The sequence below is a fragment of the Sarcophilus harrisii genome, chromosome 2 (assembly GCF_902635505.1).
Source record: "Sarcophilus harrisii chromosome 2, mSarHar1.11, whole genome shotgun sequence".
NCBI classification, from domain to species: domain Eukaryota; kingdom Metazoa; phylum Chordata; class Mammalia; order Dasyuromorphia; family Dasyuridae; genus Sarcophilus; species Sarcophilus harrisii.
This window is the reverse complement of record NC_045427.1, coordinates 521504131-521521578: the sequence shown is the minus strand read 5'-3', so window position 1 is coordinate 521521578 and position 17448 is coordinate 521504131. Positions and strand designations below refer to the sequence as shown.

Genomic DNA, 17448 nt, shown 5'->3' with positions numbered 1-17448 from the left:
CTGATAGGATTGCATCACTTTGGGCTAATCCTGTAACTTCTCAATATCTCAGATTCTAAGATGTAGAGAAGGAAGGCACTGACTTACACTGGTAGAATGAATCCCCTTTGCTTTATCAGTCAATTCTAGATCTATTTCCTATTTAGACTTACTGTTGGCTTTAGCATATGTCTGGCAGTGCAAGGGGAGATTTTTTTTTTAAGTAACTTGTTACTTATGAGACAAGATAGTTAAACTACTGTGTTTTTTTCTGGTTTTAGCACTTAAAATATAAGTGTATGGCTCTACTATTTTGTATGGGAAGAGAGACATGTGGACCAGAATGTTGAATCTTTATTTAGATGGTTTAGCTTTTTGGGGAAATTGTTCATAATCCAACAGTCTCGTTGTTTTGATATATAGGAAATGGAAATCGTTCTAGTAATCCTGATCTTCATACACATATGCAATTATTCTTTAAAGGCGAGGCAGGAATTTTTGAAGAGATTCTTTAAAAATTCTGAACTTAATAACCCTTAACAAATGTAAGCATTCAGACAACCAAAATTTTAAAATTATACATAAAGCTATAAACTCAAAAGTATTGACAATTTTATAAAATTATTTTGTTAAAATTTGTCTTTCTGAATTCTTTGTATTTTTCCTTGAATTTTGACTATTTTATTAATATTTGTCATTTCTAATTATATAACATTATATCATCTTAATTATACCACTGTTTATTCATCCATTCTCCTAGTTGTGCCATCATTAGGTCAAAAGGTGTAATCAGATTTGTATTGCCATATTGCTTTCTGAGGGGATTGCATTAAATCATTTAATAGCCACTGACACAGACACTTGCATAAAATATACTGCTCTTAAGAATGAAAATGGAATGATGAGCTTTTATATCAGACTCTTACACTTTCATTGGATATGTCCATTTCCATCTTTTCCTCATTAGGCAAAATTAGGTAGAAATTTCTAGATAACCGTATGATAACAGTATGATCCCTTTTTAAAATTAAAGTTGAGACTTTGTTCGGAATTTCCATGGTATGTATCTAGTTTTTTATTAACTTTTGGTTCTTTGTAAAAGATCATTAGAAGCTATCATCCCTCTGATTACTATATTAAACCTTACACTTTCACTTTTTTTTTTTTTTTTTTTTTAATAGTGGGTAGACCAGACAAACTCAGCCCCACAGAGGAAGTCTCTTCTCTCAGCAGGTTCTAATCTGGAGCTCAGCTCAGAGAGGAGTCGTCTTCGAATTCAGGACAGAGAATTTCAGGAAATTTCTGATGATGGCTGGTGCCTTAGCATGCACCAGCCCTGGGCCTCTCTGCTTATCAGAGGCATTAAAAGGTAAGATGATATCCAGGAGAAAGTAGTTGTGGTGCTGAGCTTGGTTGAGTTTGCCATATAATTTTTTGGAGGAGTTTCAATTCCTGTCATGATTATATTAAATACTATGGGGCGATTTCTAGGTACCACTTTTGGCATTTTTCAGACAGAGATACTGAGACCCACAGAGGCAAATTCTGCCAAGGAAAGGATGTGGAGTATAACTGCTTTCCATCCTGGCATAAAAAATCTTATTTTTCTTGGCTTTGTTTTTTTTATTTAATTTTTAAATTTATTTTGTTAAAGCTTTTTATTTTCTGTATGTGGCAGGCCTTTTTGTAGTGGCCAGAAACTGGAAACTGAGAGGATGCCCATCAGTTGGAGAATGGCTGAATAAATTGTGGTATATGAATGTTATAGAATATAATTGTTCTATAAGAAACGGTCAGGAGGATGATTTCAGAGAGGCCTGGAGAGACTTACATGAACTGATGCTGAGTGAAATGAGAAGAACCAGGAGATCATTGTACATGGCAACAAGATTATATGATGATCAATTCTGATGGATGTGGCTTTTTTCAACAATGAGATGATCCAGGCCAGGTCCAATGATCTTGTGATGAAAAGAGCCATCTACACACAGAGGAAAGACTGTGGGAACTGAGTGTGGATTACAATATAGCATTTTTACTTCTTTTGTTGTTTGATTGCATTTTATTTTTTTTTCTCATTTTTATCCTTTTTGATCTGATTTTTCTTACTCAGCAAGATAATTGTATAAATATGTATGCCTATGTGGGATTTACATATATTTTCATCATATTGAACATATAGTGTTAAATTGCTTGCCATCTAGGGGAGGGAGTAGGATATTGGAACATAAGGTTTTGCAGGGGTCAGTGGTGAAAAATTATCCTTGCATATGTTTTGAATATAAAAAGCTTTAATAAAAATAATAAATAAATGAGTAAATGCATCTCTAAAAAAAGCTTTTTATTTTCAAAACATATGGATAGTTTTTAACATTCACCCTTGCAAAGCCTTATGTTCCAAATTTTATCCCTCCCTTACCCTCATCCCCTCCCCTAGACAGCAAATAATCCAATATATGTTAAACATGTGCAGTTCTTCTATACATATTTCCACAATTATCATTCTGCACAAGAAAAATCAGATCAAAAAGGAAAAAAAAAATAGGAAAACAAAATGCAAGCAACCAACCATAAAAAAGAGTGAAAATGCTATGTTGGAACTGATTTGGATCCTCTCATTGTTGAAGAGAGCCGCGTGCATCAGAATTGATCCTCATGTAATATTGTTGTTGAAGTGTATAATGATCTCTCGGTTCTGCTCATTTCACTCAGCATCAGTTCATGTAAGTCTCTCCAAGCCTTTCTGAAATCATCCTGCTGGTCATTTCTTATAAAACAATAATATTCCATAATATTCACATACCACAATTTACCCAGCCATTCTCCAACTGATGGGCATCCATTCAGTTTTTAGTTTCTTGCCACTACAAACAGGGCTGCCACAAACATTTTTGCACATACAGGTCCCTTTCCCTCCTTTAAGATCTCTTTGGGATATAAGCCCAGTAGAAACACTGCTATCCTTTGTTCTTCTAATTTGCTTATAATAGCACTCTATATGTCCAAATTGTGAATTCATTTAAACCTTTTCTTGGTATAAGGTGTTAGATGTGGGTCAATGCGGGCTCAATTTTTTCCGATAATTTCCAATTTTCCCAACAATTTTTATCAAACAATGAGTTCTTATCTCAAAAGCTGAAGGGTTTGCCAAACTAGATTACTATAGTCATTGGCTTGTGTCTTGTGAACTTAACCTGTTCCACTGATCAACGACTCTATTTTTTATTGACTTTGCTTTTATAGCACATAATGCAGTATCCTATGCACTTGTTCTTTTCATTTCAGCTTTCAGGTTGTTTTTTTTCCTCTTGGGAAATTGACCCAATTTTGTGTATTTTTCTATTTTTTGCTTTAATGAAAAGGAAAAAATGTTCAGCTCTGGAATATCTTTTCTTAAAATAAACAAAACCCTGTGATTTAGAGGAGATATTATAGGATAAGACCATTATGATCATAGAATTCAGAACAGGAATGATCGTAAAAGGTCATCTAGTTTAATGCCTTCATTTTACTGGGCTTGGATTAGGTAACTTGCCTATAGACTTCCCTTGATATTGTTGTTTTATCTTTTTTCACCTGATTTCTAGTAGACCTTGTGAAAAATTGATATTTGTTAAAACTTTCTTTACCCTAATATTGGAATTATCTTTTGGTCATTTTTCATTAGTGATGCCCTGGATTCCATTCTTGCAAGGACCCTTGGGAATTGTTTAGGCAGGTTTTTATTATCTTCATTGAATCTCTGCTGAAAAAGCAGAGATGCAGAAAAGGAATTACAAAGACCAGATGACACAGCTAAGGGAAATAATTGATACTGGAGCTTTGTTCTCAATTCATAATTCAGTGTATTTCCTTTTCCATTCTGCTGCAGCAGAATGCACTCTCCCAGAAAGTGAGAGTGATCAGTTTTTGTTTGATTGATCATAAGATAAGAGTAAAAATAATGGTTATGATTTCCTTCTCAAGTGAATGCCTGTCACAATTACCCTCAGTTCTGTAGATTTCTAGTATCTGGAGATGCCTTTGACTAAAAATTTCATCTTTCCTTTGCATCGTACTAGGGACTAGCAGGTCTACATCTGTTTTCCAGACTGACTAGGCCCTCAGAAGTCTGTTTTACACATTTCGTTCTCTGGAACGTGGGTGTCTTCCTTTCCCAGTGTAAATAACGGAACAGCTTGTTCTTTGCTGAGGAAGGCAGAATGTTTACGTTTCATTCTGTTTTGGATCTAATTCAGCCAGATTTTACAACTGAAAAGAACAGAACAAGCAGAACCCAATGGCACAATTACTAATACCACAAAAATAAAATCTTTGACTCTGGTCATGTTTGTGGAGAGGAGTATAGTTCTTGAGAACTTTCAGGTCTGGAGAGGACAACCTTTGATCTTATTTGGTATTCACAGCAGAAACACAAACTTTATTAACAACAGAAAACCAAAAAACATTATACATAGCCTAATTTCAAATGATAGTATCAAATAATAGTTTGGGCAGTACTTTCAGAAATACTATATCCCATTTGATTAAAGTGAAGGAGAAAATATCCTTGTGATTCCTTCATACTAGTAAAATGTTTTAACATGAATGGAATAGGAAATGAATACATTCTTTTTTCTCTGCCAAAAGTAGAATATATTCATATTAATCAACATTTTTTTGAATGTTCACAAAAATTGTAGCACTAAAATAGACATATTTATGGTTACATTTTAAAAGAGCAAATGAGAAAAAAAATCTAAATATAATGAAAAAAATTTTTCTTGTAAAGTTTTGTCTTCTAAAACACAGCTTCTTAAACTTTTTCTACTCCTTTTCAACCAAGAAATTTTTCTTAGTTTTCTTTTCTTAGTATATCGATATATAAATAAAATAGGTATAGAAATCAAACATTTACTGATAATAAAGCATAATTTCATGACCCCCATGTTCATTAATGATACCCTATGGAGTCATAAACCATAGTTTAAGAGCTTGGATCTAAAATACACACACACACACACACACACACACACACAATATGTGTAAGTATATAAGGATAAAAGCCATTCCCCAAAGGGTAAGTGGTCAAAGGATTTGAAGAAACGACTTTCAAAAGAAATGCAAATTGTTAATAATCACATAAAAGAATGTTTCAAATCTCTAATAATAAGAGAAATACAAATGAAAATCCCTGAGATTATATTTCACAATCTAAAAATTGGCAAATGTGATGAAAGATGAAAATGGTCACTGTTGGAAGTGTCATAGGAAGATATGCATTCTAGTACATTATCAGTAGAACTATGAATCACTACAACCATTTTTGGAAGCATTTTGGACCAATGTAAATAAAACATCCATCCACTTTTATTTAGAGATTTTGGTACTAGGCTTATTCCCCAAGAAGCCCCTTAGTAAAAAAGTAAATCACCATATACAACAAAATATTTATAGCAGCACTTTTTGTGATAGTAAAGAATTAAAAACAAGGTAGATGCTCATCAGTTAGAAAATGGCTAAATAAACTCTTACTTGAATGTAATGAAATATTTTTGTGCTGAAAGAAATGTGTGTGATGAATGCAAATAAGCATGGAAAGATCTATATGAACTGATGCAGAGCAAAGTAAGCTGAGCCAAGAAAACATTATACACCATGACTACAGCAGTGTAAATTGTTTTATGGAAAGAACGCCAACAAAAGTAAACAAACAAAAAATCATTAGCCAAAAAAACAAGCCTGTCTTGAAAGAAGAGATATGAATCCCAGCTCTTACCATACTCCATTACAGAGGTTCAAGAGTCAATAGTATGGTACAGTGCACATATTTTCATACATTTTTGATGTATTGATTAGTTATGGTTATGTTTTTCCCTCTGTTTTTCATTTTTTTAATCTTCAAAAATATGAATTGTTATGTGGAATGGCCCTCTGGGAGAGGGAGGAGGAAGAAAGATACTTTAGGAAATATGGCTGTCTGAAAAAAACCTTAAAGGACAGAAAAACACAAAAGAGGAAGGATGCAATAAGCAAGAAGATCTGTCTTTGTTTACAATAGAAGTTTTTGGGTTAGGATTAAAGATATCTTGAAGACTTTAATATGTGACTGAATGGAGAAATAAGATTATTTGGGAACAAGATCTTTTTTATGGGTGATAGGAGAAACTATGAGAACAAGAATGAATTGTGGAATAAAAATATTTTCACAAGTTATTTCTTATGATAAGATTTGTATGCTAAGATTTTTGTCTTAATTCAAGAATGTAAAAGCTTCCAGTTGAACAAATCTTACTCATACTAGATAAGCTTTATTCAAGACTTATGGAATCCTCCTAAAACTGCTAATTAGTTTCTTTCTGCTCAAATTTTTTCATTTTAGAGTGGAGGGCAGAACCTGGTATACATCTCACAGAGGAAGACTATGGATAGCTGCAGCTGCCAAAAGACCTTCTTCTCAAGAAATCTCAGAACTACAGGATTCATATCGCCTTCTTCTTGGAAAAGGTAACTTCTTCCTTTTGTGTGAATGTCATAAAGATGGATATTATTAGCTAAAATTGAGTTAGCTGTTTCACTTTATTTTCACTTTACTCTTATTTGTTTCCAGTTCTTTCTGGATGAAAGGAAAGTTTATCTGCACACAATCTTTTCTTTAGCCTATCAGGATCAACTGTTTTATAACTTAGATTATGAAATAACATACTTTAAAGTATTTCTTTTGGGAACCTGAAATAAATGTTAGAAAAAAAGAAAGAAATGTTAGTCTTGGTTATCTGTAAGTATCTTTTTGGTGTGTGAGAAAGCTGATAATCCTGACATTTGAATGTAAAAGGAAAATGTTTGTTGATATGGTGGATAGAATGTTGGACCTGGAATTAGGAAAACCTTAGTTAAAATTTGGCCTCAGGCACTGGCTATGTGGGCAAATCATTTAACTTGAGTTTGCCTTATTTTCCCAACTGTAAGATGGGAATAATAATATCTTTCCTGAATTGTTGTGAGGATCAAATGACATAATTGTAAAGCACTTGTCATTCTAAGCACTATATAAAAGTTACCTATCATTATTAATATATTTTGGATCTCTTCTATCTTTTTAGATAGGAGCCTTTAAATATTAGATTGCTGTGCTTAATCAAATGCAACTATATTATTACTAAAAAGTAAGCATTGTGGAATCTTGTTCCTTTATATCCAGTGGTGTTACTATAAAGATTTAATTGACAATATAGCAACATTTTCCTTTTTCTTACCTTTATCAATGATACCCTTGATGCATATATGACTTATTGTTATTAAAATTTTGTAGATAATGAGTGAGCATTTGAATTGATATTTATTTTTTCTCAGACATTTTTTTTGTTTTACAAATCCACGATTTTTTTCAGGACTCTTTCTGATATCTTGAGAATCTGTCCCTTGATGCCTTAATAATTGCATCCCCTCATAGGCAAACCTTCAATCACTTTTCCCATCTTTTTTTTTTTTTCTTTAGTGATATTTCTGTTTCCTCATTTAACATATCAGGTACTCTGATGTTTGTCCATAAGAATCTTTAAGTTTATTTTTCTTGCTGCTGTCCTTCAAATTTCAACCTTAAATGACATTTCGATGGACATAATTAATCAAGGCTCTCACCAAGCTTTCTGAAAATTTATTTTTCCCTATAATACTGTTTTATGAGTTTTTAAAATACCATTTTTCTCTATAAGAGTTTACACATGAGTTCACAGTCTACACTGATCTTCCCCCTGGTTGCTGGGAGACAGAAAGGTTTGCTAACTGAAGCCATTTCTGTTCTTTTTTGGTCTTGTGATGATTGATTTAAATCAATTAAATGTCCTTAGGGAAGGGTACTAGCCTATGTCGATATTTGTTCTTTCATCTAGTTCCCTTTTTTTGGCAGTAGCAACTTATTTAAACAAGTCAGTTGCATGCCATAGTTTCTTATTTGTATTATTCTACTGGTATTGATTTTGGCCTTTAGTCTCATAAGTCAATGGCCTTTTTGTACACAAAAGAGTTGATTTGAAAATTTCTTCTAAATGCTAACCAGTCATTTCCTCTCCATTAAAATGTAATTAACTTCATTTTTAATTATATTAATTGATGTTCACTACATCTTATGCCCCATTTCCTCCGAAAGAACATATGAGACTTCTGTCTAACCTATGAGCATAGTTATAGGTCAATCTTTGCCCTTATTTTTTGCTCCTGGACTATGTTTTTCACCTTCTACTATAGGCACCTTTGCTTTAAAGTCATGGAGTATAAGATATATACTGACTTAATTTGAAGGGTCTTACTGATAATTTTAGAATTGCTCTGCATCCTTTGCAACAGACATTCATGCAGATAATTGCATTTATTTTCACGGTGATCACCTTGCTGATTCTTCTCATGAGCACTATCATATGATTTTATTGACATTAACTCTGGAGAGGAGGTAGAGCCAAAATGGTGAAGTAAAGGCTTAACCTCTCCCCCAAACCATTCCAAATTCTTTTAAAAAAGGACTCCAAACAAATTTTAGAGCACTAGAATTCCCAGAAAGACAGAGTAGAACATTTTTTGGCTGAAGGCAACTTTAGAAAATAAGCAGCAAAGGTCTGTGACTCCAGAGTGGGAGTTCAGAGTGCATTCTTGGTCTCAGCCCCCACCTCAGCCTTAACCCCTACCCCCACTCCACACCAGCAGAGCAGGACTAGGGACCTCTAAATCAGCCTCAGTACTGGTGGTTTCTAGACTTTATAGCCCAGAAACACCAAAACTTGAAAGGTCAGCAGAAAAGGTCTATGGAGCCAGAATGGGAGCCCAGCACAGGGCAAGCCCCAGCCCCAGCATCAGCAGAGCAGGACCCTCCTGCTTCAGCATAGTAGATCTTATAGCTACAGTGGGGTGGGGACACTGCTAACAGCTCCAGGGCATAAAAGAGGGCTTGTGGTCTGGTCCCTAGAAGCATCTTGGAGGATAGCTGCACAACCCCTCTGAAGCTTGGGACAGTGCACCCTCCACCCTGGAAACAGAGCCCTACTTTTAAAAAAGAGTGAAATGTCAAGTAATAGGCTAGGAAAATGAGCAGGCAGCAGAAAAAGTTTCTGACCATAGAAAGTTACTAAAGTGACAAGGAAGATCAAAACACACACTTAAGTAACCCAGGAAATGATACTTCTTGTTGCTCTTGGATACACAACAAAGGCAACTCACTACTTGATTTTCCCAAGTTGAACCTCTGACCTATCTTTCCATATAATTGCAACTTTCTTTTGGCTTCTGGTTTTATTTCTAGTGAAAATGTCATGATTGATATGATTCCATCCTTTTATAATATATCTACTCATTGGGTATTTGAAAAAGTTTTCTTATTTAAATTATCAGTAGCTACATTGTTTGTAGAGGATCTGATGGGAATGTTAGTATTCTCTGCCCACTCTGCTCCCATTTTGCCCTTATTGCCGAAGAAATAGAAAGAGATTCAGGATTAAGTTGAGGCAGAGTTAAAAATATGCTGTAACAATATTTCTATACTTCATGCCTCATCAAAAATCAATAATAAGCATATATTTCCTTTAAAAGGTAGTAGTTGGGCTTTTTATGATTTCTTTTTGTCAGGAAAATAATTTTTCTCCTGATATCTATGGCAGCTGCCTTTCTTTATTGCCAAATCTGCACTTGTCTTAAGGATTATATACCCAGTGTTTTCCACAGGCCAAATGCAGCTTGCCTGAGAATTTCAGCAAAAAAATATTTGTCTACTTAGCTAGCATGAACTCATCAGTAGATTAGTAGTTCTTAACTACCTGGAATGTCTGACTCTGTGTCCAAATTCTGTGTCCAATATTTGAGCTTCTTTCTCTTAGAAAGCACATTTTCTTTCACAGAATTGTTCAAATCAATATTATAAAGAGCCATCAATAAGCCTACAGTCAGAATTTACATGTATTTTGACTCAGTACACCTGGCAGTGCTCAAAAGTAGTTTAGTCTATTAAATTTGATCATTGAGTTGATCAAGACTAGTCAATAATTAGCATTAGCTGCAAACTTTTGTTCACTCATTCATTTATTTTTTGGTGAGGCACTTGGGATCAAGTGACTTGTCTAAGGTCATGCTGCTAGTGTTAAGTGTCAGAGTAGGGATTTTGAACTCAGGTCCTCCTGACTTCAGGGGTGGTGTGCCATCTAGCTGCTTCCAAGACTTTTCTTTTTTTGTTTTTTAGCTATAAACTTTTATATGAATAAAGTTGAAAAATGTTTGGACTGCTTTTATGTTATTGCTAAAACATTCATTTTTTTTGCTTTGCTCACCAACTATGTATTTTACTATTGATATCAATAAAAAAATTTGCTGCACAAATGGATTTCTAATCATGTAACTCATTACTAAAAAACTTTGGATACCTCTGTTCAATGAAATTCAGCAAATTTGAAATGCTAAAGATGAGACTGAGGGACAATGAAATATAACCTGCTTGAGGCTGAGGACTTTCATCTTTATAATAAGTTAATTATTAAATTTTTTTTGTCAATGGAGAGTCAGCAGTGTCTAGAACTACTGGAATGTGAAACTAATAGTATATGAGACTTATAAGAATTATAAGGAAAAAATATTCATGTGGAAAGACAAACACCAGTGTACTCTTTGTGGAGCTGTAAATTGATCCAATTATTCTAAAAAGCATTTTGGGATTATGCTAAGAAAGTGACTAAATTGATTATATTCTTTGACCCAGTGTTCTGCTGCCTTAGTCATATACTCCAGAAAGGTCAATGATAAGTAGAAAAGCCCATATATAAGAATATATACTTATGGCAGCATTTCTTACAGCAATAAAGAATTGGACAATTGAAGAATGGCTAAGGAATTTGTGTTGTGTATATGAAATGGAATAGTACTGTATTGTAGGTAGAGGAAAACAGTGAATATAAGAAATACAAAGAAATATTGAGACATTTATATTAGAATAACAGATCCATCCATTTGGAGCTGAAAGTGACCTTAGAAGCCATTCAACCTCCCATCATTTTGTAGAAGATGAAACCAAGAATTTGAAACTGAACTAATACAAAGTAACATAAAAAGATTCAGCAAAACAGTGTACACAATGACCACAACAATGAAAATAGAAAGAACAACAATAAAACAATTAAGAAATATATGCTATGAAATTATAATGACCATGGCTCTCCAAAAGATTTGTGAGAAGCCACTTCCCCTGCTTCTTTGTGGGAGACTATATGGGTGTAATATAATATTGAGTTTTTACTATGTGTTGATTGGTTTTACTGAAATTTTTTTTCTCTTTTTTGTTTTTTGTCATAAGGGATAGCTTTTTGGGGAGAGGAAAGGGGGAAGAAATATTTTAAAAATTTAAGTAAAATGAAATAACAAGATATAAATAAAAACTTTTTTAAAGGAAAGAAAGAATTGTGTCAAATAAAACTTCATCAAATTCCTTGACTCTCCATAGTTATACCAATGGGAAAATTTCTTTTTTGGTCATTTTAATTCTATCTGACGCTTCATGACCAGGTTTTGAATTTTCTTGGTAAAGAGATAATAGAGTGATTAGTCATTTCCTTCTCCAGCTTATTTTACAGATGAGGAAACTGAGAAAAACAGTGAAGTGACTTATCTAGGATCATGTAGCCAATAAATGCCTGATGCCAGATTTGAATTCAGGTCTTCCACACTCCAGACCTGGCACTCTATCCACAGTGACATTTTGCTGTCCAAGGAAAAGTTATCTGCTTATAATTTAAAACAGGTTTCTGAAGTGCACTATCAGAGAAAACATTTATATAATTTTTTTATATTCTTGATTCAGATTTGGAATTTCCCAGTGATTATCCATCAGGATGTCTTCTCGGTTGTGTGGATTTGAATGATTGCTTGCCTCAGGAGCAATTTAAAGAACAGGTGAGTGGATGATACTTATGTGGGAAGATGTTTGGTTTGTTTCCTTATGTACTGATGGAATTAACTGCAAATAAATGCTTCATTATTGAAATGTAAAAACACAGTTTGGTGTAGTGAAAAATGAAAGACCCTAAATTTGAGGTCAGATTAGCCTAGTTTAGAGCCTGAATCTTTTACATACCTGTTTCCTTGACAAATCATTTATATTTCACTGCTTATTTTTATTTCATCTGAAAAATGAGAGGAGGAAAATGGAAGGGATGGTTGTAAGTGGCACAAGTAATCTAAGTTCTTTTCTTGCTCATAGTCTTATATCCTAGATATCATATCAAGTAGATTTAGACAGATGTGAAAAGGCTTATGCAAAGTTAGTGCTGGGAAATGAAAAAACAAAGCAACAACTGAGCAAACTTAAATACTTATTGTTATGCAGCAGTTCTACATTGTGGGGAAAAAGGAAAATTATCAATCTGTTCCTGGTGCTTTCCCACAATAGGAAAAGAAACTAAAACTTTGTTACTAAAATCTTAGCAACAAATGTGGCATAATTTTCTTTCCTTCCCCACCAATTATTTTTCTTTCTGTTGAAAAGAAGGATCTGATTATCAAACTGATTAATTTATTGGATAATAGAATGTAATTTATGATACTCTTGGGGCAAACAGTCCAAGCTAGAGACTTATGCTTATGGCTAATATATTTTAAGGATCAGCCTTGACTTTAATTTTGTCTTTTGTCTTTAAGTTTGACCTAATTAATTTAGAATGTTTTGAACAGCAGAGGGAGCTGAAAGCCTTTGGGATAAAGTCTTAATATCTAATGTCTCAGGGTTTATAACATGACATTCTGGAAGAAATCCAAAGCGGGGAAGTTCATCCCTGGATCATGCTTTAATTGCTTTCCTAACAGTCTAGCTTTTTGTTTTGTTACTAGAAAGGAAATGTTCTTTAGGTGAATAATTCTCAGTGGAATTTTTTCCTTTACAACTTTTTTGTCTTTTTTTGTTTTTATCTTATTACTTTCCTTTTTGTTATTTCTTCCCTGCTTCTCCTGTCTATAGAGAGTTTTAGAAGATAAAAGCTATTTTCTTTCTTTATGTGCTCCAAATAACATTTCTTCTAAGGTCTACTTGCTCTTATTTTTGTTTGATGATAATGTCTCTTTAATCCTATTTCCTGTGCCCTTTTTGTGTGTAAACAGTGTTATATTCATGTTTACAGTATACATATACACACCCAATTATTTATTCTCTGTCTTGTCTGTACTCTTTCCATTAAACACTGGGACCCAGATCTAGGCAAAATTATGAAGTAAAAACAGTCTTGTCTTCATATCTTCCCCTCTCCACCATCCCTATTTCAATTTTCTTTTCTATAATTTTTTTTCAATTTTTTCAATTGTCCTCACTCTCTCAAGTATAAAGAAAAGTCACTAGCATCTTTGTGTGAATTATTTTAATATTATACAATCCCAATTAATTTACATTTCAAGAGAATCTCATCAGATATCTAATGCTACCTTATTTGTGTGTCTGTGAGAGAGAGAAAATTAGTAGATTTAGATTTTTGGAGTTGATGCTTTCTTCCCCTCCAATCACTCTTATAGGCAACAGGCATAGGATCATATCTACCAGTTTTGTTTTGTCTTTTTTCTTTTCTAGCCTAAATTAGCAAGAAAAGGGTGGAAGACTTGCATTCAGTAGTATAAAGTACTTTTAGAATAATGGAAATATTTAATAATAACAGACCACTTGGCTCCTTAGAAATGTCCAATGAGGTCAGCACTTTTCATCATCTTTAGGTTCTATAATATTTTCTTTCCTGGTGTGAGTCATCTCTGGATCTGTAGCAATTCTCCCATCTGTTCCCAGCTGTAGAAACTGGCAACTCACTTTATGAATTCCCTTGATTTTTAGCGTTATACCAAATTGCCAGAAGCTTATAGTTTTTTTCATCATCAGAAACAAGTACCCAATTCCCCTAGTGTCAACCTTTTCACTTTTTTTCCTTTGTAATTGAGCACAATACTTGAATGTATCTGAACCTTACAGTCTTATTCTGGATTTCCTCATCTTAACTATTTTTTAAAGATCTGACTTGTGAACTGCTAAGATCATCCAGATGGCCAACCTGGGTCTGTTTGGAGTAATGTTCCTTAAGGTACAGGAGTGGTATTATTTCTCTCTTCTGAGAAAGTAGGGGTGTCAGGTAGGAAAGATGACTAGTCCAGGCCTATTATGCTACCCCTTTTATTTTTGTAACTGTGAAAGCAACACTACTAATTTATTTCATAAACCTGCTGTTCCCTACAGCCTTAAAAGGTCCACCACATATCGTATGATGTCTTGGACATTTCTGGGAAGCAGCATTGTACAGTCAGGTTAATATTAGGTACATATCTGGATTCAAATTCTATCTCACAGCGCTCTGTGAATGTGAGCAAAGCTCTTACCCTCTCTGTGTCTTGGTTCTTTCATTTGTTATAATTTCCTCATTATTATGTGGATTTAATTATCCTTATAAAGGCTACTTTCCTTATTTGCAAACCTTAGAGTGCTATGTAAACATTTTCTCTTATTAGAATATGAATACCAAGGCAGGGGTTTTAAATTTACTCTTTTATATGACTTTGGTCAGTTTTCTTCTCTGCTTAGTTTCCCTTTCCTCAACCCAGCACTGTTATTTATTTCCCTGTCTTGTGGCCTTGGCCTTTCCTAGATAAGTTAAAGTATTGTACATATTAACTGTTCTTTGGTATAATATGATCATCTGAGTTCCTGAAATTCAAGGAGAGATTTTATTAGTGGAAGTTTTAAAGTTGAGTGTGGCTATGCTGGGTAAGTGGCTTTTAAAATGTGTGTATAAAATGTTTTTCCCCAGACTGAGAACATATCTGCCTTTCATCCCCCATGGGGTAGTGTGGCTGGCATGGTTATTCCATGCCAAAAGGAATCCCTCTGGGCTTCTCAACAGTGGCAAGTGCTCAACCCTCACAAGAGTAGGAGTGAAACTGAGAGACCTTAAAAGCTCAACTGTGGAGAGAAAGGGAAAGGATGGCTATCTAGTAAAGCTTTTCTTGCATTCCCCTGGAAGAAACCCATGCTGTTTGCCAGCATTTTATCTGCCAACAGCAGATGTAAGCTCTCAAAAACAGCAGGGAGGATGTTGACTGTAACAATGCATCAAGGCTTTGGTTTGTAACCTCAAGAGTAAGGCAGTTAACTTTTTTTTTTTTTTTTTTTTTTTAACAAAAGACATTTTGATTGCCAAATCCATAACCATTAGCAGCTGTGGTTGTGAGCAGAGCTTTCTCCTCACACGGTATAGTCTAGACCTAACAGGCTTTCAAACAAAAAGTTGAGTTGCTGACTTTTGTTTCTATGTGTAAATTTCTATGTGCTATTTTTATTGCTACATTCAGTGACCAATCTGATCTATCTGAAATTTCAAGTATCACTGATTTTTTTTTTTTCTGAACTGAAGCCATCATCCTTTTGTTTGCTGCTGACCTTAGTTCATTCTTTCTTCTGACTAGCATAATAATCAAGACTTCAAATACAGGCTAAGGTGATTCTAGTACTAAATACTTTTGTGCTGTTGCTGTGATATTAGTAGGAGAAGGGCAGTTGTCCAATGAGGAAAAAGATTATTATTTGGATTCCTTTCTGTGTGATAGTGTTCAAGCTCAAAGAATTTAACTTTTTAAAATTAGAGTAAAAAGTTTTTATAAAAGTGAGTTTTACATGTATTGGTCTACCTGCCATTTGGGAGAGGGGGTTGGGGGAAGAAGGGGAAAAGTGGTAACAGAAGGTTTTGCAAGGGTCAATGCTGAAAAATTACCCATGCATATAATCTTGTAAATAAAAAGCTATAATAAAAAAAAAAGTTTTATAAAAATCAGAATACTAGTGTGAGACTGAAAAAGAAATTTTAAAAGGAAACAATATTTTAACCTAGCAAAATTAGGCACTAGATTTCTATTTGTCTAAAAATGTGAAAATGTTTCTCCTAGTCTCCTACTGAGAAAAGACTTCTTGGGATTTAGACCTAGAAATCCAAAGGAGGTAAAAGCAATATATGTCAGCAAAGCCCTCAATGTATGAGGATCTTTCACAATTCTTGGGGAACTTAAATGTAACAGAAAACATTGGTACTCTAGGTAATTTTCTTAAAATCCCAGCATATTTCTTTGAGATTAAATGATTTTTCAGAATTCCCATGAAGGCACAAGCATTTATCAGAGTATCTGCCTATCTTTAAAATCATCTTTAGTCTTTTTATCAGAAGTCCATTTGAATGTGGCTTAAGGAATAAGCCATCTACATTTTTTTAAGTATCAGAAGAGTATGATTTTTTTTTGTTGTTGTGTTTTTTTCTTAAGGAGAATGAAATATATTAGTTTTTCATATTATTTTGCTATTTGAATTTTATCTGAAGAATATTACATTAATTGTAGTTTTCCCATTGCTCTATGAACTTAAAATAAATTCCCGTTTTGTAGATAAATAAGCCAAGGCCATTAAGATTTTATTTTCTTGGGGGTATGAGTGCCCTATATGTTGTGTAGTTTAATTTATAGGAACCTGCATTGAACTACTTGGGGTTTTATATTTTCTAATTTGTGATTTCAGTGATTCAAGAGCCTTTTTCAGTTTCATTGCCTTAAAACTTGAAACTTTCAGGACTACACAGGAGAAGTTTTTTGGTTTTGTTTTTGCAATTTTCATTAATTAGACAATAAGCATTTATTAAGTACCTGCTATGTGCCAGGCACTACTGGGTGCTAAAACAACAAAGATAAAAATAAAAGTCCCTACCTTTAAGGAGTTCACATTATGTTATGAAAATGACATTTTTATTTATACAAAATAAATACAAGGTAATGGGTGGGTGGGTGGGGTAAGGGCAATTCGATAAGTTTGTGGGTAGGAGGACTTGTACAATAGGTTAGGTTTGAGCTGGGCTTTGAAGGAACTTAGAAATTCTAAGAGTTACAACAGACAGGAGGATGCATACTGTAGAGACAAAGTGTGTCATGTGTAATGAAAACTAATTGGCCTGGACTACAGAGGGTATGAAAGGGAGTTATATTTAATAGGGGTGAAATGGTAGGGTGGAGCCTGCTTATAGGGGCTTTAAATTCTAAACAGGAATTTGCATTTGATCCTAGATGAAATAGGGAGCCACTATAGTTTAGTGAGCATGTTCAGACTATTGCCTTAGGAATATAACTTTGACACTATGTAGAGGAGAGATCAAAAAGGGGAGAAACTTGAGACAGGGAGAGAGCAGCTATGAGGCTGTTACAAGATCAAGGTAAAAGGGGCTGAGGATCTGAACTATGGGGATTGCTGAGTGAATAGAAATCAGGTTATAGGTAGGACAAATACTGGGGAAGTAGAATCAATAATAGTAGCAAATAATTTGCAGTAGGGGAAAGGGAGAATAAAGGGAATAATTCTAAGATTGTGAACCTAAATGACTGAAGATAGAGAAAAGTTGGAGAAGTTAGGAAGAAGAGTTGGTGAGGATGGGGGAAGGAGAGAAGATAATTATTTATTTTTAGACA

The 17448-nt window shown here is 34.0% G+C and overlaps 1 protein-coding gene across 1 annotated transcript in view; it reads left to right on the top strand.

Annotated features, from left to right (window-relative positions):
• TRIP4 (thyroid hormone receptor interactor 4) overlaps positions 1–17448 on the top strand; it is a 50043-nt gene that overhangs the window by 19251 nt on the left and 13344 nt on the right. Inside the window, 3 exon segments of the mRNA XM_031955395.1 lie at positions 1161–1348; positions 6341–6465; positions 11789–11880. Coding sequence (XP_031811255.1) covers positions 1161–1348; positions 6341–6465; positions 11789–11880 — 405 coding nt within the window.